Source organism: Pundamilia nyererei, unplaced genomic scaffold (assembly GCF_000239375.1).
Source record: "Pundamilia nyererei isolate P.nyererei 1_Seehausen unplaced genomic scaffold, PunNye1.0 scaffold00057, whole genome shotgun sequence".
Classification (NCBI taxonomy): domain Eukaryota; kingdom Metazoa; phylum Chordata; class Actinopteri; order Cichliformes; family Cichlidae; genus Pundamilia; species Pundamilia nyererei.
In genome coordinates this window covers 463,403-487,099 of record NW_005187458.1, presented here as the reverse complement: position 1 = coordinate 487,099, position 23,697 = coordinate 463,403, and the positions used below count along the sequence as shown (strand labels likewise).

The 23,697-nt window shown below is 44.3% G+C and overlaps 1 protein-coding gene across 4 annotated transcripts in view; it reads right to left on the bottom strand.

Moving 5' to 3' along the window:
• The window catches only part of phf21b (PHD finger protein 21B), an 87,987-nt gene that overhangs the window by 4,726 nt on the left and 59,564 nt on the right, over positions 1 to 23,697 (bottom strand). For 3 of the 4 annotated variants that reach the window (XM_005734158.1, XM_005734156.1, XM_005734159.1), the window contains exons 3-13: positions 13,510 to 13,779; positions 5,310 to 5,402; positions 3,856 to 4,176; positions 3,041 to 3,157; positions 2,891 to 2,942; positions 2,627 to 2,703; positions 2,467 to 2,521; positions 1,969 to 1,991; positions 1,449 to 1,607; positions 1,289 to 1,355; positions 1,110 to 1,213 (exon numbers count right to left, since the gene is read on the bottom strand). In XM_005734158.1, coding sequence (XP_005734215.1) covers positions 1,110 to 1,213; positions 1,289 to 1,355; positions 1,449 to 1,607; positions 1,969 to 1,991; positions 2,467 to 2,521; positions 2,627 to 2,703; positions 2,891 to 2,942; positions 3,041 to 3,157; positions 3,856 to 4,176; positions 5,310 to 5,402; positions 13,510 to 13,779 — 1,338 coding nt within the window. The remainder of the gene's footprint in view (positions 1 to 1,109; positions 1,214 to 1,288; positions 1,356 to 1,448; positions 1,608 to 1,968; positions 1,992 to 2,466; positions 2,522 to 2,626; positions 2,704 to 2,890; positions 2,943 to 3,040; positions 3,158 to 3,855; positions 4,177 to 5,309; positions 5,403 to 13,509; positions 13,780 to 23,697) is intronic. The other variant, XM_005734157.1, reaches the window with a different exon arrangement.

Genomic DNA, 23,697 nt, shown 5'->3' with positions numbered 1-23,697 from the left:
ACAATGCTTTAAAATGCCACCAGAGGGCAGTATGTAGTGTTAACAGCTGAGGTCAGTGAGCTATGAAACAGAAACGAGGCGTGCTAAACACAGTTGAACCCTTCTTCCATTCATCTGAAGGTGACAGCAGTTTAAAGTGCTTCGTTTTTTAGCTAGCTGCCTCGCCTTCATCAGCAGGCCCTTACACTCTGTTTAGCATGCCTTTTTCTGTTTCACAGCTCGCTGAGCTCAGCTGTTTACTACTGCATACTGCCCTCTGGTGGTGTTTCCATGCAGTGCACTAATAAATGTGTAATGAGTCACCTTTCTGATTTAGTGCTGTTAATGATGGTGAGCTGGCCAGTGCAAGTGAAGCTTTTAGTAACTAAACTCTAAAAAGGAAAACACTTCAAAATGGAGAAACCATCTATGGAAGACAACAGGAGTGTTTTATCAGTTAAAACAGAAATCTAAATTAGGATTAATCAAGCTGTCTAAACAGGAAATGTCCACATCCTCTGGACCATACATTTCCTTAAGGCTTACTTGTTGTTCCTAGAAGTACTAGTGTTCCTAAAAGCAGAATGGGAAGCACAGCCTTCAGTTTTCGGGCTGCTCTTCTGTACTGTTCTCTACTTTTAAGATTAGGCTTCAAACTTTCCTTTTTGTTAAAGCATATAGTTAGGCCTGGATCAGGTGACCCTGAATCCTCCCTTAGTTATGCTGCAATAGGTGCTGGGGGATTCCCATGATGCACTGAGTGTTTCTTCTTCATTCTATTCATAAATCTTCATAATCTATTATTATAAAGTCACTCCAGTATAAAACACCATGAGGTGGTTATTGTTGTGAATTAACACTATGTAAATAAAATTGAACTATATATAATGTGTTTTTTTTAAAGTTAATTTGTGTTATTTTTCCCAAACTACAGCATCCATGTCCACATGAAAGTTTCACATTTAAGCTCTTGTAGAAATTGCAACCAAATCAGTTTTAAACCCACTGAAAGACTTATAATGTGAAGACTGCTGCTGCACCTACGAAGCTACGAAGGATCAAAAGCGCAGGAAAAGTTGGACCCAGACCTGTGACCACAGTGTGTCGCTGAACTCTGTGTGTGTTCGTACTTTGAGTGTCTTGTTGAGCTGCTTGTCTTGTTCCTCCAGGTGAGCACACTCTTTCTTCAGCTCGTTGTTCCTCCTCAGCAGCCGTCGCTTCTCCTCCTGCCTCACTGCTCACACACAAACATGTATCAGTGCACCGTCAGTACGCTCGGACAAACATGGCTGCTCACCGCGTGTCTTACCCGTCTTGTGTGTAACGTAGGACTGAACGAAGTTCTGTGGCCATGACATGTTCTCCTTATTCAGGACCTGGACAGCGAAAACAGATCGATGCTGTTAGACACACATGCTAAGCACCGAAAGCCAAAAACCTTTGAACCTGTGAGGACGGGAAGGTCATACCTTCTTCTGGCACTTGGGGCAGTACCAGGGGCCTCTGGGTGGGGTTTTGAGTGGTGGGTGGAGGCAGGTGGGGTGAAAAGCTCGAGGGCAATTGTGGCATTGCTGCAGCTCGCCGTCCTCCTTACATACGGCACAGTGGTCATCATGCTCCAAGTCCTGCTGTCAGAGCACGAAAAGCATCCATCAGTACCGGTCTCATCCACCAGGGTTTGCATTTTCTCTAACAGCCAGCAGGGGGAGCCTCCAGCCAGCTGACCCCTGAGCTCAGTGAACTCCATCTGATACTTTACAATAAAACATGTAGCTCATTTTGGAAATGACGTCCCATTAGAGGAGCAAGAAGCAGGGGACAGTTTAGGGCGGGGCTACCTGTGATTGACACATTGCTAGCCTATGATCTCACAGTGTCAGTGACAGTGAAAAGAGAGACGGGCTGATGATTTAAATGAAGAACTTTAATGCACATCTGAAAACAGAAGACCTGAAACACGGGTATGACATTATGAATCACATGACCTACCTTCCAGCAGAAATCCTCAGAGTCTAGCATGTGGATTGAAGCAGAGCAGAGGTTAGTGGCAGGTTAGAGGAGAAGCCGTGCAGGCCATTCAGTTAAAACATCTCAGGTAGGTTAGTAACCGAGTCAAGATCAACCAATCAGATCACTGCAATCAATGAGCTGAGTGAATGAGTGAATGAAGGAATGAGTGAATGAGCATCAGCATGTGCTACTTCCTGCTGGCAGGTCAGAGGTCACCCTAGGGAGTCCAGTGATGTCTGAACCATGAATCGTGAGGACTTGAAGGTGAAATCGGCACATTCGGAACCAAATTTGAACAGTTCAGTTCAGGATCAGTGAAATAGCCCATGAGGTTAAAGGTCATGTTTCACTGCTTTTGCTGCTGGGTAATGAGAGATGAAACTGACTTTAAAACTGTGAGAACGTGGAGTTAAAGTGTTTGATTGTGAGCTGTTTAAACATGCTGATGCAGGCAGAGGATGGTGAGCTGTTCCTTACCTCGTGCTGACAGGAAGAGTGAGCTGTTCAGGTAATGTGACGCCAGGCGTTTACGCTGCAGGGACACGAGGGACAGAGTGAGAGCATGAACACAAGCACTACTCACATTCCTCATTTAATCTAGATTAAAGGCGATCGCAGCGTTTTTTGGCTCTCTTACCTCTGGCTCGAACAGACCGCTGTAGGCCGGGTTGGCTGTGCTTCTCCTCTTCCTTTCCTGCCTCTTCATCTGGATTTCTGTTCACAGAAACACAAACACTTTAAAAACTGCTGTTTCATCTGCTAACAGAGTGTACCTTCAGCTTTTTTTTTAATGTTTTCTCTGAATTGTTCAAAATGTAATGAGGAGCAGCTGACACATAAAGTCGATCAGGTTAGTACTCGAGTAAAAGTACTTGTTACTTCTGAGCAGCTGGAAACTCACCTTCCAGGTGCTCAGTGGTGACGAGGCCGAGGGCGACCATGAAGGCGATTTTCTGGAAAAGTGAGAGAGAGAGAGACGACGTGAGGATGAAGTTCAGTTGGATTTGACTGCTGACTGTAATGATGATGAAGATGAAGAGTAACGTCTCACCTCGGGGTCCTCGTCTTTCTTCAGGGATGTGGATTTGGGGGTGGATGGGGATTTGGGGGTGGGCGGGGCCGGGGACCCCTCGGTGCTGCTGGGCGCCTGCGGCTGGATGATAATCACCTGAAAACAAACAGGTGACGTCAGAGGAGATGTGACCTGCCCCCTGTAGATGACTTCCGGTTTCATTTATCCATCCATCCATTTTCTTCCACTTATCCGGGGCCGGGTCGCAGGGGCAGCAGCCCAAGCAGAGAAGCCCAGACCTCCCTCTCCCTAGCCACCTCCTCCAGCTTATCCGGGGGGAACACCAAAGCGTTTCCAGGCCAGCCGAGAGATATAATCTCTCCAGCGTGTCCTGGGTCTGCCCCAGGGCCTCCTCCCGGTGAGACATGCCGGAAAACCTCATCCAGGAGGTGCCCAGGGGGCATCCTTGTCCGATGCCCGAACCACCTCAACTGGCTCCTTTCGATTTCATTTAACCAGATTAAAAATCTTTAAACCAGCTTCAGTGAAGTCTGAGTTTAGCTTTAGTAATCAGACACAAACACATTGATCAACAGTAAAAACAGCTGAGTTTCAGCAGGCTCCGCCACCAGGGGGCACCAAAGAAAACTAACAAATGGCTCAATATGAAAGTTTGACTTAAAGGCTGGAAACATGTCCAAAGCTGTCCAAACCATTTCCCAGGAGGGGAATGGTTTATTATTATTATTATTATTATTATTATTATTATTATTATTATTATTATTATTATTATTATTGTTATTATTATTATTATTATTATTATTATTAACGTGGTTTCTGTCTGTTTTTTGCACCTTGACAGCCTCGCTGACAGTAGACATCCCATTGCTGGTGGCGGGGGAGGCAGCAATGATGGCGTAGGCCACGCCAGGCCCCGCAGAGGCGTGGTGGACGGGGCTGCTAGAGTCGGGGCCCCCCGACGGGGCCGAGGGCGGTGAGGCATCGCTCTGGCCGTTGGGCTGGTGGTCGGGGCTGAAGGTGCTGTTGGCGGTGGGCAGGGTGGGGCCCTGGCTCTTGGGGCTGACCACGGCGGCGGCCCGCTGCAGGCTGAGAGGCTGCAGCTCCTGGCAGGGGCTGTGGGGAAGGCTGTCGGGGATCTGGGTCTTTGGCCTGACCTGCAGGGGGACATCAGGAGGACAGCCTTTAACAACACACACTCAACTTTTCCTGAAGCACTCGGACAAATCATTGAGACTGAGCATGACGTGTCACCCCTGATCCGAAGAATACCCGACGATGAGGAGGATGGTGAAGATGATGGTTTAAACTAGTCACACTGTGAGGCAGGAGTCAACACTGTTACACTGAGTTCAGACATTTATGAGAGGATTTTCTGATAAATGATGAAGGGACTGAAACTGTGAGCTCTGTGGTGCTGCTCTGGTTTCTGCTGCCCCCTGCTGGATGTTGCAGGTTCTTCAAGTGTGTCCAAACTTCATTTGATTTACTTCCACCTGGGATAGACTTTCAAAATAAAATCCCACTCAAATTTATCCCATTCAAATGTTTCATTGTAAAAAGGAACCGTCCAAATAAAACTTTTATTTTCACTGATTTAGAGACACAACCCAGCTTCACAAAAAACTCTTCCTCCTACTCTTCATCTTCTTACTCTTTTTTGTCTTCATCCAGTTAAGTAAGTAAGTAAGTTAAGTTTATTAAGCGCTTTTCGTAGACAGGTAGTCACAAAGCGCTGTACAAAAAGGTTAAAATAAACAGAAGGTTAAGTAATAAAATAGACAATATAAACAAAACAAAGAGTTAAAAGGGGTTGTAAAAAACTCATCTTTTCCATCCTCCATTCCTTCCTTCTTCACTTCCTCTAGTTCCTACTTATCTCCCTCTTTCTTTTTCCCTGGTCTTCTCCTCCTTCATCTTCTTTTTCATCTTCCTGCTCCTCTTTTCTTTTTTCTCGTAATTGTTCTTTTTCCCTCCTCGCTCCTCAGCGGTCTTGTATTTACTGTTACAGTGTGTGAAGCAGCTCACAGTGTCACTGAAGCACAAAACAAAGCGACTCTGCAGCTTTTACAAAGACAGAAGAAGAAGTGGGCGTTCTCCCGCAGATCAAACCTGAAGCTCTGCTTTAAACTCTGCACTGAGCTGCTCAGCAGAAACACTTTGATTTCATCATTCTGGTGCTTTCAGCTTGAAGCAGCTACTGTTACAGACTCAGACTGTTCTGCTGACCCTGACACATTATCGTGATGTGGAGTCAGACTAACAAGGACGACCTAGCAAGTGGTTTTACCTGAGGTAGCACAGTGGCTGCTTGTCCTGCCAGCCGGTGCAGGGAGCTGACTTGAGGCACCTTGATGGGCACAGCAGTGAGAGTTCCCAGCATCTGAAACACACAAACGCAGTTATTCAGCAGGAAGCTCCTCGAGCACCAACACAGAAAGCACAAATCAACAAACTGATCACCCGCCTGAAGCAGGATTCAAACGAGTCCGGCGTCTAAATCCATCTGCTCAGCATCATCACTGACACACAACACGGGGTCAGTCTGCCACATGAACTCTTTAATTCATATAGTCCAGTGGGCTCATTCTGCTGTGGTAACAAACACTAACCACAAGGGGAGCTGCTCCTACATCAAACCCCAGCACTCCTGCATGCTGGGAAACCGTTTCATTAACCTGAACCTGAGATTATTCTGCTCAGAGAAGTCAAACCGCAGCAGTGGGGCGGGCCGTAACGAGAAGCTCCGCCTTTCTGAGCTGTTGTGCAACTTCATTAGAAGAAATCTTCCTCAGGAAGTCGTTCAGTTTCCAGCGTCTCGTTAGTCAGCAGCGTTTTACTTCTTCCTGTTGCCAGGCAACAAATAAATAACAGACAGAAAAGCAGCCGAGTGGGTCGTCACTTCAAACTAACGAGGACTTCTCTTTGTTTAAGTAGCTGCTGCTGCTCAGAGGAGCTCAGTGGAAACTTTAAAACATCTTCCACCTGCTGGAAGAGTCGGTACAGAAGCTCAGGAGTGCCTAATTACAGTCAGATCACTGAATTCATTCAAAACACTCAAAGTTCAGTCTGTGTTTCCAAACTGTACAAAAATAAATACCAGAAATCGATTTTTATTGTTTAATGCATAAAATATTGCAGCAGTCAGTGAAATGACTCCTTTCTTCCTTCCCTCCCTCTCTATTGGTCCTCTCCTCTCCCACCCCCCATCCTCCCTCTCTGTTGGTCCTCTCCTCTCCCACCCCCCATCCTCCCTCTCTGTTGGTCCTCTCCTCTCCCACCCCCCATCCTCCCTCCCTGTTGGTCGTCTCTGCTCCCTCTGTTTAATCTCCTTTTAAAGCGTGCTGCCCCGTCACAGCGCCCCCTGTCCCCCCTCTGATGTCTGCACCCTGATTGGCCAACTCCTTCTGTCAGACTAACCTATAAATGAGCCACAAGCGTCTCCTCCATGTTTCCTGGCAGCTCCCTCCCCTCCTTTCTTCTTCTATGAAAATCCCTTCGTTCCATTGTATTGAGCTGCGGCTCCATAGCGAGGAGGAGGACGAGGTTGGTTTCCATGGCAACTGCAGAGATGAAAATTCTTGCAGTGCTTTCATTTTGGTAATTGCTGCCTCTTTTCTCCAAGCCTAAGCACCCTCTCTTCAGGAGACCTTCTCCCCCTCCTCCTCGGCCCAGTGATTTCTTGTTTTTAATGAATTTTCTCTGCTTCCTTCTTTAAGTTTGCACTATGACCGAGGCAGACCAAGGCTCTACAGCACATACACTGTCCTCCTCCCCTAGTCTCGCAGGCCTGCTGCGATAAACCAGAGAGGAGGGGCCGGGGTCACATTCAGACGAGGATGCTGTGTTTGTGGCATCTACGAGAAGAACTGAAAACAGAAAAATAAAGCCAAACTCCTCTTCCGTCCAATCAGCTTTGATTTCATTAAACCGGATCTGTTTCTGGACCCTGCTGCAGCGGCTCGGTATAACACACGGATCAGAATAATTCTCCTGTCTCTGACCCACGGCTGCTCCTTTAGCTCCTCCCAATTCCTTCTGATTGGCTGTCCTTGTAAAGAAAAGGCTTAAGAAGCAGGTGGGTGGGGTTACTGTTCATACTCTGACTTCATTATTAGGAAGATGTTCAATGCAAACATCGATCTGGAACACTTGATATAAGGGGAAGACTGAGGTGATTTCACGCCTAAAAAACTAAAATATGAAACCACAACATGTGAAAGTCAACAAAGGAAGAGTTTTGTGTTTATTGAACTATTCTGGCTGTAATTAAAATAAATTAAAGATTGTTCATCAGTAGCTGATCCAGGAGCAGCTGTTTCACAAAGTACAGCTTCAATTCTCAAACTGTGGTGGTGACATAAAAATTAAAGCTCTGTGTTCACAGATCAGCTCAGAAGTTTCTCTGACTTTTCTGCGTCACATCCACTTTTGATGGGTAAATGCTGTAAACAGTGAGCAGTGTTGGAGTCTCAACAGGTCAAAGGACTGTTTATGGCCTGAGGCGGGCGAGCCTTGGAGGTTATGAACTTTGGTTTTTCATGACGACAGCAGCAGCGGCAGCAGGAAGAGGAGGAGGAGGAGGAGGCGCACACACAGCAGAGACAACACATTTCAGAATCGGTTTGCAGCATCAGCAGCTTCAGCTGCACTCAGTGTTTCTACAAAAAACAGGGGGACTCTGTCCACCGGGGGCGCTGTTTCACAATCTGACTCAGCAGGAAAACAGAAAGCTGGAAATAAGAAGAGAATCTTTCTCATTTGAACCTGAAATCCTGAGTTTGACCTCTGTGACTTCTCTGTGAGCATGTTAGTGCAGCTCAGTGTTTATAACAACATAATTCAGACAGTCTTTGGTCACTGGCCTGAACCCTGCTAACCTCGGGGTATGGCCCAGCTGTGCATGTAAAATATTTGATTATTTATTCATACATGTACTGAATATGATGCTATAGTTTAATTAAATGTGTTTTATAGTACAGGGACACAGGTTTGCTTATTTATGAAACAGTAAACATTAAAAACTGGTACACATACAAAATAGTACACAAATGTTCCTTTCAAAAGGTTTTTAAACAATCAAATGTGATTTTTATGTTAAAAACAACTTTTTAAAATTGAACATTGATCAGGAAATATTATAATTCTGGTTCCGTCTGTGCTTCATACCGACTTCATTCACGCTCTCAGCGGTGAAACTTGAACACTGATGATGATGATGATGATGATGATGAAGACGCAGCAGACACTCGTTTCTGAAACCTGCACAAAACAAACGTGCTGACTGAAAGTAAAACTTCCTCCTCCTGCCCTTGAGTCTGTGATTGGTGCTGATTAAAGTGAACGTGCAGCGCAGCATGCTTGTTAAATACCTCCAATTATTAAAAATCAAATTAAAGCTGCCTTCAAACTTTATCACGAATCACAGAATTCATCGACTGTACCAAAACTGATCCATCATCAGAGTAGAATTAACCGTTTCTATCTCAGCAAACACAAAAATTCCAAAATATGAGAAAATGATTCCAACCCGGGAGGACTCACAGCAGGGCGACGATCCCCACCTCTAAATGTAGGTAAAAGGAGAGCTTTCATCTACTCCAACCTGCTCTGATCACACCTCCACCCCACATGCCGAGACGACCCTTTAAAGTTTAGCCAGAATGCACTTGGTGAAGAAAACAGATCAGACATCAGAGTAGCGACGCAGATTTCAGACCCTGATCGATCGTCACTCTGACACTTAAAACTGATCTGACTGCAGTTTGTAATGAAGATAAACGAGCTGATGCTCATGCAGATGTCTGCGGGACTTATGAAGCTGTGAGGATCAAACAAGCTGATGATCAAAAAGGTCGATTGTTGCACGGCTTCTTGATCTATACTGAGGTTTTAGCTGTAAGGAGGTCAATGAATAAAAAGGATCCATGTTTCCTCACGGACGCTCCTGTCAGGTTAACACTAATGCTGTTCCTGTGGTCGTCATGGTTACTGAAGTCACAGATGTTCATGGAAATGTTTATAAGTCCTTGTTTAGCCCCAAATCCTGAGAAATGACAGAGCAGATCTGAGCCAGAGAGACTGAAGTATCACTCTGTGTTTCTGTGCTTCAGTCTGAGGCGCTCTCACTGAAGAGCTCTTTATGAATAAATCTATTTCAGCCTGTTTGGTCCGTGTCTATGACCTCGCACTTCTCCCTAGACACACACTTACATATCTCAAAGTAAATGATGGGCTGCAGATGAAACCCCGGTTTTGGGGTCTGGGAGGTGAAGCCTGAATCCTGAGTTCCTGTGACTGAACCGAGCCCAGCTAAATCAGCAGCAGATACAGCATGCGTGTTTGTTCTCTGCCTTCTCTTCTCTTCCAGCTGACAAATGAAATAATGATTAATGCGACCGTCGCTCTCTGCGGACCCTCTGTGCCCGTGCAGACCACTTGAAGGGGCCGTCTACCTTCCTCTGGCTTTGACGAGCCTTGGAGGCGGACGGCACCGATGACCTTGGCTGCTGTTTTTAAGAGGATAAAGATGTCTTTGGAAGGCGGCGAGAAGGAGAGTCATGAAAGAGAGAGGCAGGATTGGCGTTAAAGTGGACGACTTTCAAACAGATTTGGCCTCCTCGCAGCCTCTCTGTACCTCCGCTTCAGCTAACATGCGCTGAGCTCAGCTCCAATCAGTAGCCAGGGTTCACAGCTGACTGAAACCAGCCCCAATTATCTCCAGCTCACGTAAAACTGCTGCTTTCTCACCGGCTTCATAACAAATCTGAATAAAATCCGACATTTTATGATTTCTATTTTGAATCCCTTCCTCTGAGGCAGCACTCGCTCATGCTGAATGTTTCTGATGTCATCTTCAGATAAACTCTGGCCCGGTGCTGAAGATGCAGATTTCTCCATTCTGTTTCGGCGCCGGCTGAAACGCTGTTTTAAACGCTTTTTTACAACCAGGTTTCAGACATTCAGGGAGATGTTGATGATGTTGTTTGGGACTAGTTTAAAATCAGTTTCTGTTCAGGATGCTGTTTGGGTGTTTAGGGTAGTTTTAGGACTGGATAAAGAGGCATTTAGCAAAGCTTTTCAACAATTTCTACTTTAAACATTGTTCAGGATGTTGATGTTGGTTTTTTTTCAGACAAATTCAAAAGGTCAAATATTGTTGAGTTGTTTAAGATGGTTTGGGCATCGTTATGATGCACTTTTATATTTTGAACTTCTTTATTTGTTCTTAAGGATTTACAGCTGAGAAACTCCAGTACATGGAACACATGGCTGTAACACATTTACTTTAACTGTCTGGAGTTTTTAGGTTAGATTTTGCTTTGTTGAGTGAGCATTTAGTTTTCTTATTTGGGAGAAGCCAAATCACCAGCCTTCAAATAAAGATGATGGAAAAAGGTCCTCACCTCAAAGTGTTTGAAAAGCTTGAAATGATTAAAACAAATTCAAAAACTCGGAGCAAAACTTTCTACCAAATGCCCCAAACTGTTCGAGTCGTGTGTGAAAGACCGAGGCCTCACCTGCTTGGCAGAGATAATGAACCCCACCAGCAGGAGGGGGACGTCTGAACACAGTCTGATTTGAATTTGTAAAGCGGGTCACGGCGGCACCTCGGCGTCCCCGTCTCTCTGCACAGAGAAACGGTGTGTGTGTGTGTGTGTGTGTGTAGCGGCACTCAGAGTTCACTGAAGTGCTGAAACAATGCAGCTGTAATGTGTGCACTCATGCAGAGCAGCAGTCCCATTACAACTCATTATTGATCTGCAAATTAGCGGCCAGGTGGTCGGAGTGACCTGCCCCCCCCCCCTCCTCATCTCAGTTCACACATGAGCCACCGACTCTCAATTGATGGAGGCAAGAAAAGTGTCGGGGAGAGTGAGGGTTTATTTTTTCTTTTATGGCAGCTAGCTGAGGAGCGCTGGCTTCGGCTGAACAATGTAGCCATAAAGAGCTGAGAGAGTCCTGCTGCCCAAAGCATTCACCTCCACCACCTGACAGAGGAGGAGGAGGAGAGCCAGTCTGGGTTTGTCCAAAGTGACACGATGATGAAAAGCAGCTGCCTTATCGCACCAAACGTTCGACCTGCTTTGCATCCCAAGTAGAGGCAACGGCAGCTGAGCAGCTGATCGTCCACCTGTAAGAAGCCTCAAACTGACAGAAGACAGGAAGCACAAGGCCAAGGCCACGAGCTTCACAAAAAGCCTCTAAGTGCAGGCTGAGTAAACCTAATTCCATCAGCTTGCCAGGAACCTGCTTATCATCAGGGTCAGATTCACTTCATATAGAATTTAGACCTGAAATGCAAACCCACCCTGACCGGTCCCCTGGTGATGTGTGAAGAACAGTCAACACCACCGAGTGTCCAGTTATGTAGCCTGAATGTCGTGGCACTGTCAATTGTCACGTGTTCATTTTCTGGTCCGTGTTAAACAAATGGTAAAATGGTCTGCATTTGTATAGCGCTTTTCTAGTCCATAGGACCCCAAAGCGCTTTACACTACATTCAGTCATTCACCCATTCACACACACTTTCACACACTGGCGATAGCAAGCTACTTTGTAGCCACAGCTGCCCTGGGGCGCACTGACTGAGTTTTATGATTATCAGTGCAGCCCTGATGGAAGCTCAGACTCTCACTGCACCGCATGTAGATGCATGTATATTAAACAGTACATTATTTTAAACCTGTTTATGATGATGTTCTAAGTTGAGACATATTTTGGAAAAGGTTTGGGACATTGCTTCTGACATTTTGAGGCCTGATTTAAGACTCGTTTTGGACCATAGTTTGGGCTAGTTATAGTTTAACTCTAATGTTAGAAAGGCTTTGAACGTCGTCCAGGACATCATTTCCATTTAAGTCAAAATCCCTTTAGGGGCATTGATTCTTGCATTTTTAGGTGTTGATTTGGGTCTTCTTTAGAAAGCTTTGGACCTTGTTCATCATGGTGTTTAGGACTAGTTTCAGATGCAGAGCTTCCTCATGTTATTTCCTGTCAGACTGTGCAGCCTCTCTGTATGAGCCAGTCTCACATTAGCAGACGTGTTGCGTGTCATATGAGGTGTGCTGATGTGCCGGACAGACAGAGGAAGCATAAAGCCAGAGCCCAAGGGCCCCGAGGCTCGTCCCTCCTCCCTCTATGGTGCCGTGCAATTACAGTAATAGTGTGGAGGCTGCCGGTGTTGAGCGTGAAGCTCGGTTCCCGACTGTGTGCTGATGGAGGTGATGGTGCTGAATACAAAGTGTGGAAGAGGTGAGGTGCTGCGGCCTGAATCCTAACAGCTCAGAGGAGGAGGAGGAACAGTGGAAAACAGTCCCTGAGTTCAAACCACGAGTTCTCCTCCGTGCTGCACATTGTGTTCAGAATCACAACAACAATCAGCTGCTGCTTTAGCGGCGAGCTGCGGCACTCACGCCATCAGACTCTATGACAGGAAACTGACCGACATGAAAAAACAAGGCTGGCTCTGCTACATTCAGACTCAGTTTTCTGACCACACATACATGAGCTTTTGATGTGTTTTTCTCAGCTTTTAAAAAATTGAGATTTCTTTGACGAAATAAGTAAAATGACACTTTAACAGGAAGTATTGTGCTTGATGAATTTGTGGTTTTCAGGTCTTTGTCTGACTCTGAGCATTCACACGCTGAGCTGCATTCAAACACAATCATTCAGGATGTTAGAGCAGCTGGCACAAAATGTCAAGTTTTTGCAATTTCTTTCTTCTTCCAAGGTTTCTGAGCAGTGACTCAACACAGAAGCTTCTGGATGCTCGACAAGGTGACGGCTGTAAAGAAAACACATTTACTCCCTAAACCAGCGACTTTAAAGACCAACGCGTAACGTTAAAGCATCTTTAAATCTGTAAACTCTAAACCAGTTTGATGTTCAGAGGGAAAATGTTTTTATAACTTCAGCTCTGCAGTGTAGACTAAAGACTGTAAAGAATAAAATACCTCTGAAAGGATCCAAAAAGCAGATGTTCTGTGAAGCTCCACAGATTCATCCGCTGTTGATATCCTTCATTATAGTTTCCAGGAAATAGGCAGACTAATACCAGGAACCAGGAACAAATGTTCTACATTTACTGTGGTAAATAAAGGACAAGCTAATCGTAGCACTGCGGACAGTACGAAAACATCTTCAGTGCCTGTGCTGCTGTCAGACGGCTCCATCCAAACCCACCAGACTCCATTCACAAAAACCCAAATTCTACCCATAGGAAACAAAGCTGCCTGCATCGGGTGCAGGTCTGTGTTACTGTGTGAAACCTATTAACTCATCGCTCACCTGGAAAACAGGTGAATCCACAATAACGTGTTTGAGACTCAATCTCCGGATGTGTGATGTAGTAATCCATCACATGAAATAAACTACTTTCTGTGTGAAAAAGTAAAGTAGTTTCTTTTTGGACACCTGTTCACCTTAATGACTGGAACAGAAACAGCTGGAACAGCTGCTCGCTGTGACCTCAGCAGGGACGTTACCTGGGAGGGGGGCAGCTCTCCGGCTCTCCTGCTGCTGCTGCTGAACGGGTGGACTCCAGCGGCCACGGCCCTGCCGCCCGTCTGAAGGTTGATGGGGGACGTCTGCAGTGGCTCCGAGCTCGCCACCGCCTTCTGTCCGTTAATGTGTGCGGTTACCATGGAAACGGGAGCCTTGGCCGGCACCACGGAGATGGCGATGCCCTGACTGGGAGGCTTGATGAGCGACAGCGGCTTAGTCGTCCCAACAGGACAGCTTCTGACCGCCAGCTTCTGCAGAGAGACAGGAGAGAGACAGACAGGTGAGACAGACAGATAACAGCAAGGGAGGGAGAGTGAGACGGAGATGCTTCTGTCTGTGTGTGAGGGCCTCAGTCTGTCTGTACTCTGAGTAAACCTCACACTCCTCCTGAAACTACATTTCCCTGCTGTATGAAGATGCTGCAAACAAAGCCGTGGCTGAGATTAAAAAGCTGTGTGCAGAGCGTCCTCCTGCCTTTAAGGTTACACCAATCAGGACACAGTCTGAAACACCTCCAAGCTCGCAGTCATGATACACAGTATCTGTATACACTGTGGATGTAGTGTATATGTTTACTTTTTAATTGACGTTTCATTTTAGTTTCAAGAATTAAATGTTAACATTTTAATTAGCATTTAAAACCATTTACTTTACATTTTATTTTGGTAAAATACAAAAAGGTAAGCTTTGTAATACTAATTTTTTATTTCTTTTGTTAAATTCACTATTGTGATTTCAATAATTTATTCTATATTTTACTATTCTGTGTATTTTTCCATTCGCTTCATAATTTCTTCTTTGCATTGTTCTTCATTCTTGTTTATTTACTTATTTATTTTTGTGTTTACTTTGCTAAAGTTTTAGGGTTTTTTATGTAGTTATTTTAAAAACCTAAAAAAACTACATTTTATTATATTTTCAAGAATGAACTCATCTTCTACTATAAAAGTGTTTAGGTTGCACTTTCTACATTAGTTTGTTTTTTACTTGGTATTTTGATATTTTAAGTATATTTTTAATATTTACTCTGAATGTTGTGTTTTTGTTAGGTTTTGTTAGGGTTTACTTTGTGTTCAAAGTAAGTATTTAGTGTACGAGCAGACTGACTGCTGTATAAATGCTGGTCATGCTCTCCGTGATCCTTTACATCTATCCTGCCTGTTAACAATGTAGCAGCAGGTGAACAGGTGACCTCTTCGAGCCTGAATCCTTGAGCAGATGTCTCCCCTCGACACAAACAGATTGAAAGTGTTCACACTGGCATTGACCTGAATCTGAAGCAGCTCACGATGACTTCGACTCGCACTCTGATGTTAAACTGGAAACACTCAGCATCCTCGTCCACATGAATACACATTTACGCCCCTCCCCCACCTCAGCGTGTACCACAGAAACATTTCCCCTGGCAGATCGGAGTAATCTCCCTTTTCCCTTCGTTTCACCCTCACACTCCTGAAGAAGAGCTCTCTAAATGTTTTATATTCCACTCACTGCTGCCCCTCTCATCCCGCCGCTGCTTCTTTCAAGCGTTTCTATAGACTACAGTGGGTGGGGCGGGGCAGGGTGCGTGTGGGGGGGCCGAGCCCGGCTGCTAATCACAAAGACTTTCAAAGTTTGGGTTTTATTAGGAAATGGCAGCAGCAACGACTGTCCATATGAGTTCATGTCAGCCGTGGTTACGATGTCACCTGAACAGAACCCAGTCAAATGAAACCTGTTGGCTGTTTGGGACGTGAAGCTTCTGGAACAACAGGAAAATCCTTTCTAGCTCAGAGTGGAGGCCTCCATGACTCTCGGTGCTCCCCCTGCATTTATTCACATGTTATTTATCAGCCCTCTCCACCATGATCGCAGTGAGGCCATTGTTTCAGGGGATCAATGTAATCCACAGGCAGCCCGGGCAGCAGCCTGCTACGGGGCCCGGGGACCGCCACTCGCCATTCAGGGTTTGTTTGAGCCGGGGCGCCTCTGATTGTCTCAAAGGTCAGTCATTTAAAGGCTCTCCAGGCTGCAGAGCACAGCCTCGTCCCTCCTGCAGGGAGCTGAGGAGAAAGTGAATGAGGGGAGGAAGAAGAGAACGTGAGAGCAGCAGGGATCGCAGAGAGCCACGATTACGGTGCTCCGAGAGCGTTTCAGAGCCACCGGAGATCAGACTGAAGACAAACAATGCTGCCGCTGAGAACGTCAAGATTCATCAGCACTTCAGTCAAAGACCTGCTACGAGAAAAGAAACAACACAGGACGATAAAAAAGCCTCAACCACCTGCAGAAGGCAAAGCCTGACGAGGAAACACCTCAGATCACACTGAGCTTCTGACAGAGCAGAGAACGGCATTACTACCTGCAGTTCCTCTGACGTCCAACAGAGGCAGCAGTGAGTCAGTCCCCATAGACTACCATGTTTAACTAAAACAGCAGAAATAAACATGTTTACAGGCTGATACAGAAACGTAACAAACACGTATACATGTTTGTTCTCTATCGATAAGTTCATCACATCTGTTTGGCCGCATTAGCTCCACCCTCGTCTCCAAATATGGTCACCTATGAAAAAAACTCAACATGGCATCAGCCAAAATGATCCAAAACTACCCAACAGATGACGTCCATGTTTAATATCCAACTCACTAAAAATGTTCTTCAGTCTTACTTTAGTACCAGCCCACAAGTTATAGGGATTTTTGACAACTTTAGAAACATTTACCCTCCCTCCAATAAGTCTAAATTAAATTACCATTAAAACCCCAAATTTAGGCTTAAATTAATTTTAGATTTTCTTTGTTAGAAATTTAAGACAATCTGTGGTCCTCACAGAGTGCTGACATATTTCCACAGCTACACTTAAACGTAAATCGTAAATCCTTTTTATCAGCTGATGGAATGTATTCAGAGTCTTTCAGGATCCTGCAAAAACCTTTAAACCACCCTTAAGTGTCATTAAATGACCTTCCAGGTTCTTCAAACAGGCGAGGATTTATCTTCCAGAAAAAGGACACTCAGACTTGAATGTAATGACGTGTTGCTCGACAGCAGATATCCATCTGACTCTCAGGTGTAAAGGATTTCCCAAAATGTCAGATAATGGCAGCGTGTGCTGAACCTGACCTCGGCTGCTTTAAAGCTGTGGATAAAATCAAACGGCGCTCCTGCAGCGTCGCTCTGAAAAATGTTTTCAGTGCTTCGCTTTTCTTCGGTTTTTACCAACAGTTAGGCACAAGTATCTCTAAATGAAGGATTGATTGCACATGTTACTATCAGGAGGTTTCACTAATGCATGCAGGGTGTGAAAGAAAACACCATCTCGCATAGAGAGTGCCTCTTTCTATGGTGTAACATTGAGCAGAGTCACCGGTCGAAAGGTGACGATTTAAGGATTCAGTTCCCCGGTTTTATACTGTTAAGCACCAGGATGGCCTTTTGAATGCTGTCTAACTCCTCTGAGATATGTCTGCAGATCGGGGCTGTGTCGGGCTGATTGGCGGATTGTAGTGGAAGACTTTGGGAGGACTCTGTGACCCCTGAGCAGATAGGCAACAATCTGAGAGAGGAAACGTTAACGATGTTTTAAGGTGTCTTAACGAGCCATTCCTCCAGCTATCGGGCTCAGTTAAATGAGACGCAGCCTGCAGAGGCTTTCATCAGCGTCCACTCTCTCCTCACCTTTTATCCACACAGAGCAGCTCTAATGACGGCCAGACAGTGTGATGGAGGAAATGGGCTTTCTGATGCATGCCCAATTTTCTGCCTTTGAGAGCCGATGATTCACTTTTGTAAATTCTCCATCTGTAAGCTGGTGCACATCAAAATGGTGTAAAGCAGCACCAACTGTCTAAACTAGAGATTGAAACCAATAAACAGTCAAATAAGTACGAAATAGCCTGGTAAGCTAAACTGGTTTGGATTTTATCAGCGTCCTATTTGCTGCATGTTTATTAATGCATTCTTGTGATGTTAGAAGTTCATATTTGAGCTGCTTATAGGCCAAAATGACTGAGAGGCCATCAGAAGTTAGTGTGGGCAGTCTTTGCCTATGCAGCTACATTTGGAAACTAAGAAACTACTCTAATGGTCATCAAACCACAACTTTATTGACATATACTGAGGCGTCAGAACTCATCATAAGGTTATTAAGGGTATCAAAAGTCGTCTTTAGGGGGAAAGAGCTAAAATGGTTTCCTGACATTGCTGATGATGTTTGAGACCTCTGAGGATTAGTGAAAGTAGAACTCCAACTTTTTGGACTTCCTGTTTCTGGTGTTTCTGTTTGATAAGCCAATAAATGGAGCCCTGTGAAGCTGTAAACTAATAACATAACATTTTCTTGTAGAATCTTTCATCATTTTTTAATAGAAAGGATTGCTGAAATTAATAAAGGCTGATTTTTACATTTTGTATTGTTTCTATTACTGTACAAAAATACTGTATATCAGATCAGTCACAGTACAACAAGCTGCTTTACACCATCCTCCATTTAACTTCATTCACCTTCAACCTCCACAACCAGCTCACTCCTTAGGTGAGGATAACGATCAGCCAGCATGTACTAAGCTGTACATATTCATATATATCAATACTGTATTTGCAACAACAGAAATAAAGCTTGTCCTCGTGCCTCAGGTCAGTGGTGTTTGGAACAACATTAAAATGAATCCGAGTTTTATTCCTGGATCAACAAGGTGAAAATTAAATGGTAAGCTTGTAAGAAACTAGAGTCAACAGGATGGCTTTGCTTTGGAGGAAATCATCCATGTCCTGCAGAGCCTCATGCTGATTTATGTATTGTAATAACAATTTATTACACAGTGTGAACTCTACTAGAATAAAGTTACTTGGAGAAAAATGGTTAAAGGACATCTTGTTAAAACCAAAATAATGAACATATATTCAAATGAAGCATGATTATGGCCTTGAGAGCGATTACGGCACATTTATGAAGAACAAGAACTCGTTTCTTGACTCTTGAAGTTCACAGATTAAAAACATCCAGGAGGAGAACAGGTTGTGTTAATTACGAGATTTAGAAGTTAATAATTAATCATATTTTCTTCAGTAATGTTTCCATGTATGATGAGATTACTGTTACTAAGACCCAGAATTTTTGTGGTGCACTGATAAAGAATGAACAAGTTTTAAAATTCTTTCCTAATGACTTCTCTATATTTGTAAAGCTCGGAAAAAGAAAAGTATCAGGATGTTTGATTTGTTGCCTCTGTCTGGTTCTGGTTTCTTTTTCCTAAATAACCATGTCTTGTAATGCTGTCTGGCCTCGGCATATTTATGCAGGAAGGAATAATAATAAAAATCAATCAATAAACTGGGAGTGAGACAGCAGTATGTGGGTGTTTTTGTCCGTTTATGGAGAAGGTGGTTACCCATCACCTCTGGAGAATTTATAGTTGGGGCCGGATCATGTTTTACAATCTTGTTTTAGAGGTTTCTACGATCTAGAGACAATTTTAGGTATTTAAGAATGGAAAAAATAAAGCCCTGCAGCATCAATCAAACACATCTTTTTATTTATGAATGCACGCCTGGAGTTTTTCTCAGACCCGGCTGTGACGGAGCGGTCACACAGTGTTCCCTTCCTCCCTGATCTCTTCTGCTCTTTGCTGGCTGAAGAAAGATCGTTAATTGAAACTCTGGGAGAGGTCCCAGTGGAAGTGCTCGAGACAGACGAGTCAGCTGGAACCAGAAAGCCAGTCAGCTTTCCACGGGGAGGGAGCTGGCAGAGACCTGAAACAGCTGCAGTGTGTCAGCTGATGGGAACATCAAGGAATTGAAGACCACGACTACTAACTCCTGACTCCTGAAGCTGTTCCTGAAACAGCATTTCCACTTTAACATGAGTACGGACTCTGCTGGAGCCTCTGCTGGACGATGAAGGACTTGCAGGTTTTAATGGATGCCAGGAAGCATCAACTTCTAGTAAAGCTCATGCTGCGGAACCAGAAGCTCCACCCTCTGGTCTAAATATGGTCACTTCTGACTCTGATAAACCAACATGGCGGCAGCAGGCTATGATGGTATCAGATTTGAACGTGTACCACAAAAACAAAAACATTCTTTTGATTTTGAGCATTTTTTGTTTCCTTGTGGATTCGTGAGTGTAATGATACAGAAGCACAAAAAATACTTCTGATTCGATGAAGCTCTTTTTAGCCTTTTTTCTCAAACAGCGACTTTTAAACAAGAACAAAGTGAACAAAGCTGTGAAACAAAGATGAATGCATGCCTCACATGAGTTGGAATGATTTAAATCTGAATATGACGTTACTGGGCTTTAAACAACTGTAACAGTTATTCTTCGGCTTCCTCTCCTTCCTGTTTCAGCTCCCGTCCACTCCCTCGACTTTGAAAGGCACATATAGTCTGCTGCATTCGAAGAAACAACCCGTAGGGGTGAAGTTTATTCAGCATTAGTCGACGCTGGTTTTCTTTCTAATCTCTCATTCAGCAGTTAAACTGATCTCTGCGTGCTCGCCGTCTCTCTCCACTCCACTGGCAGAATTTAATTGAGAACGCCGCCGCCCGCTCCACGGCCACGGCTAAGGTCATCGCCAGCGCTTCCGATTCAGCGAGCGGGCCGGATTATCCACACTCATTATGTACTCTGGTTTGATAGTGGGCCTTTGAGATAACAGGGCTGCTGAAAAACACATTAGTAGCTGTTCAGATTTCCATCAGTGCAGCTGCCAGACGGTTCCTTTGTTTACACGCCATTTACCAGCAAGGCCCTTCAGGCCGCGAGGAGACGGACGGCTGCAGTTTGGCCTTTTCCATTCTGGTGAGACAGAAACACTCACAAACACCACCTTAAAAACGGTGAGACAAGCATAAACCCATCCAGGATCCCACCGTGGGGCCTACTTACAGGCAGGGCCAGATGTTTGATTAATTCCAGCAGGCAGGCTTCATCATAACCAGGAAGACTGTTTTTATTCAGTGCTTAATCTCGACTGAAATCCAAACTTTCAAAATAAAAGCTTTTATTAAATGAAGAAAAGAAAACAGATAAAATGTAAACAGGTTTAGGCTGCAGCTTTCCAAAGCCCACTACCATTAGACAGAGAGATTATTCCAGATTCATAAAGAGAGATTAGATTATATATTTGGTAGAAAAACAGTAGATCATGCAGTTGAAACCACCGAAGATAAAAGATTCTGACTGAAGCAGAGAAAATGTTCACGGATCAGAACCTCCAAAGTGTCCTTGGCTGCAGTTTCCGGGTAAATGGACTCCTACCAGCTCGTGTCTGGCAGCGGGACAGCTTATCAACAGGGGCACACAGGACAGAGTCTGGACCCTCGCCCACAGTTTGGCAAAAAGGGCCGTGAGGCCCCCGCTGCCCCACATGCAGAGGTGGAGCTTCAGCCAGCAAACACAGCGTGGAAATATGGCCGCCGGGTGGCTGCGACCCAGCGGGGAAAACACTGCAGAGCTGACCATCACTGCCACTGAGCCACACCTGCCCTCCCCGTCAGGAGGAGGTCTGATCATCTGGGACTCTAGGACAGGTCTCACCTCCACCTGAAACTATTACTGTAACAGCAGTTATGAAGCTGAAGCTCACAGGAAAAATATGAAACACTTCAGCTGATTAAACAAGATCCTAAACCTGTGTGTGATGTGAACTTTCTGAAGGTTCATCACCCTCTCGCTGATCACCAGGATTAACCGGAGAAACAGAACAGAGCTCCTTTATTCACCCACGTAAAGGATATCTGACATTAAAAATCACGTCTGTTTCAGGACAAACATTCGTAAAACACTGCGAACAAAGGCCATACTGACTATGTTTTTTATTTGTGTGCACAGATAAAAGGAAAGCACCCCAAGCAGAGATGTAACTATCAACAACCAACCAAACTGCCAGTACTCAGGTGCTGGTCATAGAGAAATGATCAACCTAAGATTTTCAAAAACAAATCTACAATGATGGACGAACACTTATATGATGTAATCATTTCAATTTCAGCTCGGTGAGCAGAGGTGATCTTGAAAAGACTATCGTGGTAATATTATTTATATCCCAGGAAATGAGTGGCAACCCTAATCTGGAGCTCTGAGGGAGAGAGCTGATGAGTAATTTAAAACCAGCTTACTGCGGTTAAAGTGTCAAAGGATTTAAGAAAGACAAAGAGCAGCTCAGTATGTTTTACTGACTTTTCAAGACTTTTTGAAAGTGAAAAACTGGATCCTCACATGAGGTATAAGTCAGTTTCTCTCAGCTTCATCACCCTGAAGTCAGAAATGATGTTTCAGGAGTTACTCTAATTATTTTGACTTTAAGGCAGTTGAAATGAAGCTGATGTCCTGAAGAATCTAAAACATGAAACAGAGATTTCTACATTGGTTGACTTCATTAAAATACGCTGCAGGAAATATTAAAACACTCGGCACATCTTGTTTTTAAAACATTAAAATGGCGATGGTAGAAAACAAAAAAAACAAATGCTCAGCTTGAGGCTTTGCTGACCAATTACAGAGTCTATAATTCCACGTTATTCACTCCTCCTGAGCATCATCAGCAATTATCAGCTGGTCAATAAGTGAATCCAGCTGGTTAACTCGAGTAATTAAACCTGTTTCATGTCGTTTTAAATGAAATCAGAAAGAGTCCCCACTTGCTGTTCAGTGTTTGCTTTTTAACTTTAAGAGACAGAAAAAAATCCATGAAATCAAACTGAGTCGCGCTTCAGAGGCTCAATGACCACGACTCCAAGCTTCAGCAGAGCTTCAGCTCTGTCAGTATTGCTGCTCCTCATCCTCCTCCGCTGGCTTCCATCTGATAACAATCACATTAAAATGTTCATTATGCAGCCGAACAGGGCGCTCGGCCAAACCGTGCAGCACAGCTCCTCATTTCCTCTCATCTGATCATGTGGTCAGTCTCCACCCGTCACACCGTCAGTGGACAATAAATCCATTTAAATGCAAATCAAACGCGCCCCGAGTCTAATTTTCCCATGTAACTCGGACTCCATTGGAATGTGACAAGCTGCCGCACTGACCGACAGCTGGAAATGTCGACAAGAAGAGCCGAAACTATCGATCAATTTATTGGCCAGCGGATCAATGAAAACTCTGATGAGTAATTAAAGACCTCACAGATGTTTAACTGCAGATGACAACAGCTGTTTACTGTTTACATCGCTTTGTTTCTGACATTGCCTTTCATCACCCCTGACCTGATGACAAATAAAAGCTTCCTTAATGGTTAACTTGTGTCCTAATAAATCCACATGTGTCCTTACAGTTTGGATTTAAACCTGAGAAATAAGTAAAAACACTCCCGGGAATCTGCAAACACTGCTTTCTGTTGCTGACAGACTTTTAATTTGAAATAATATATACACTCACCAGCCACATTAGAGACACTAACAACTAACTGATTGTTAAGGTAAATATTTAATCAGCCAATCAGATGGCAACTACTCAGTGCATTTAGACATATAGACATGATAAAAATAACCTGCTGTAGATCCAATTACTGTATTAGCATGATTAATTAAGATGATTTAAGTGACTTTTTTCTTGCTGATTTGCTTCGATTTCCCCATCAACCATTAAGAGCCACAGTTGTCTGGGAGAAATGACCTTGTTGAGGTCAGAGAATGGTCAGACTGCCTCGAGCTGATAGGAAGGTAAAAGTAACCCGGATAACCTCTCGTTACAACAAAGATCTGCAGAACAGCATCTCTGAACCTTGAAGCAGATGGGCTCCAGCAGCAGAAGACCACACTGATTTCACTCCTGTCAGTAAGAACAGGAAACTGAGGTTACACACAGACTCACAAAACTAGACAACAGAAGATGGAAAAATGTTTCCTGCTCCGATGAGTCTTAATTTCTGCAGTAATATTCACATGGTCGGCTCAGAGTTTTGACCTATATCAACAGTTCAGGCTGCTGGTGGTGTAAAGGTAGGGGAGATATACTCTTGGCAGATGTTGGGCCTTAGTACCAACTGAGCATCATTTAAACACCACAGCCTACCTGATTATTGTTGCTAACCATGTCCGTCCCTTTATAGCAAGTGTACCATCTTCTGATGGTCGCAGCACATCTGCAGCAGCTGTGTGATGCTGTCATATCAACGTGGACCAAAATCTGAGAGTATTATTAATAATAAGATTATTATTATTAATAATAATAATAAATAATAAGA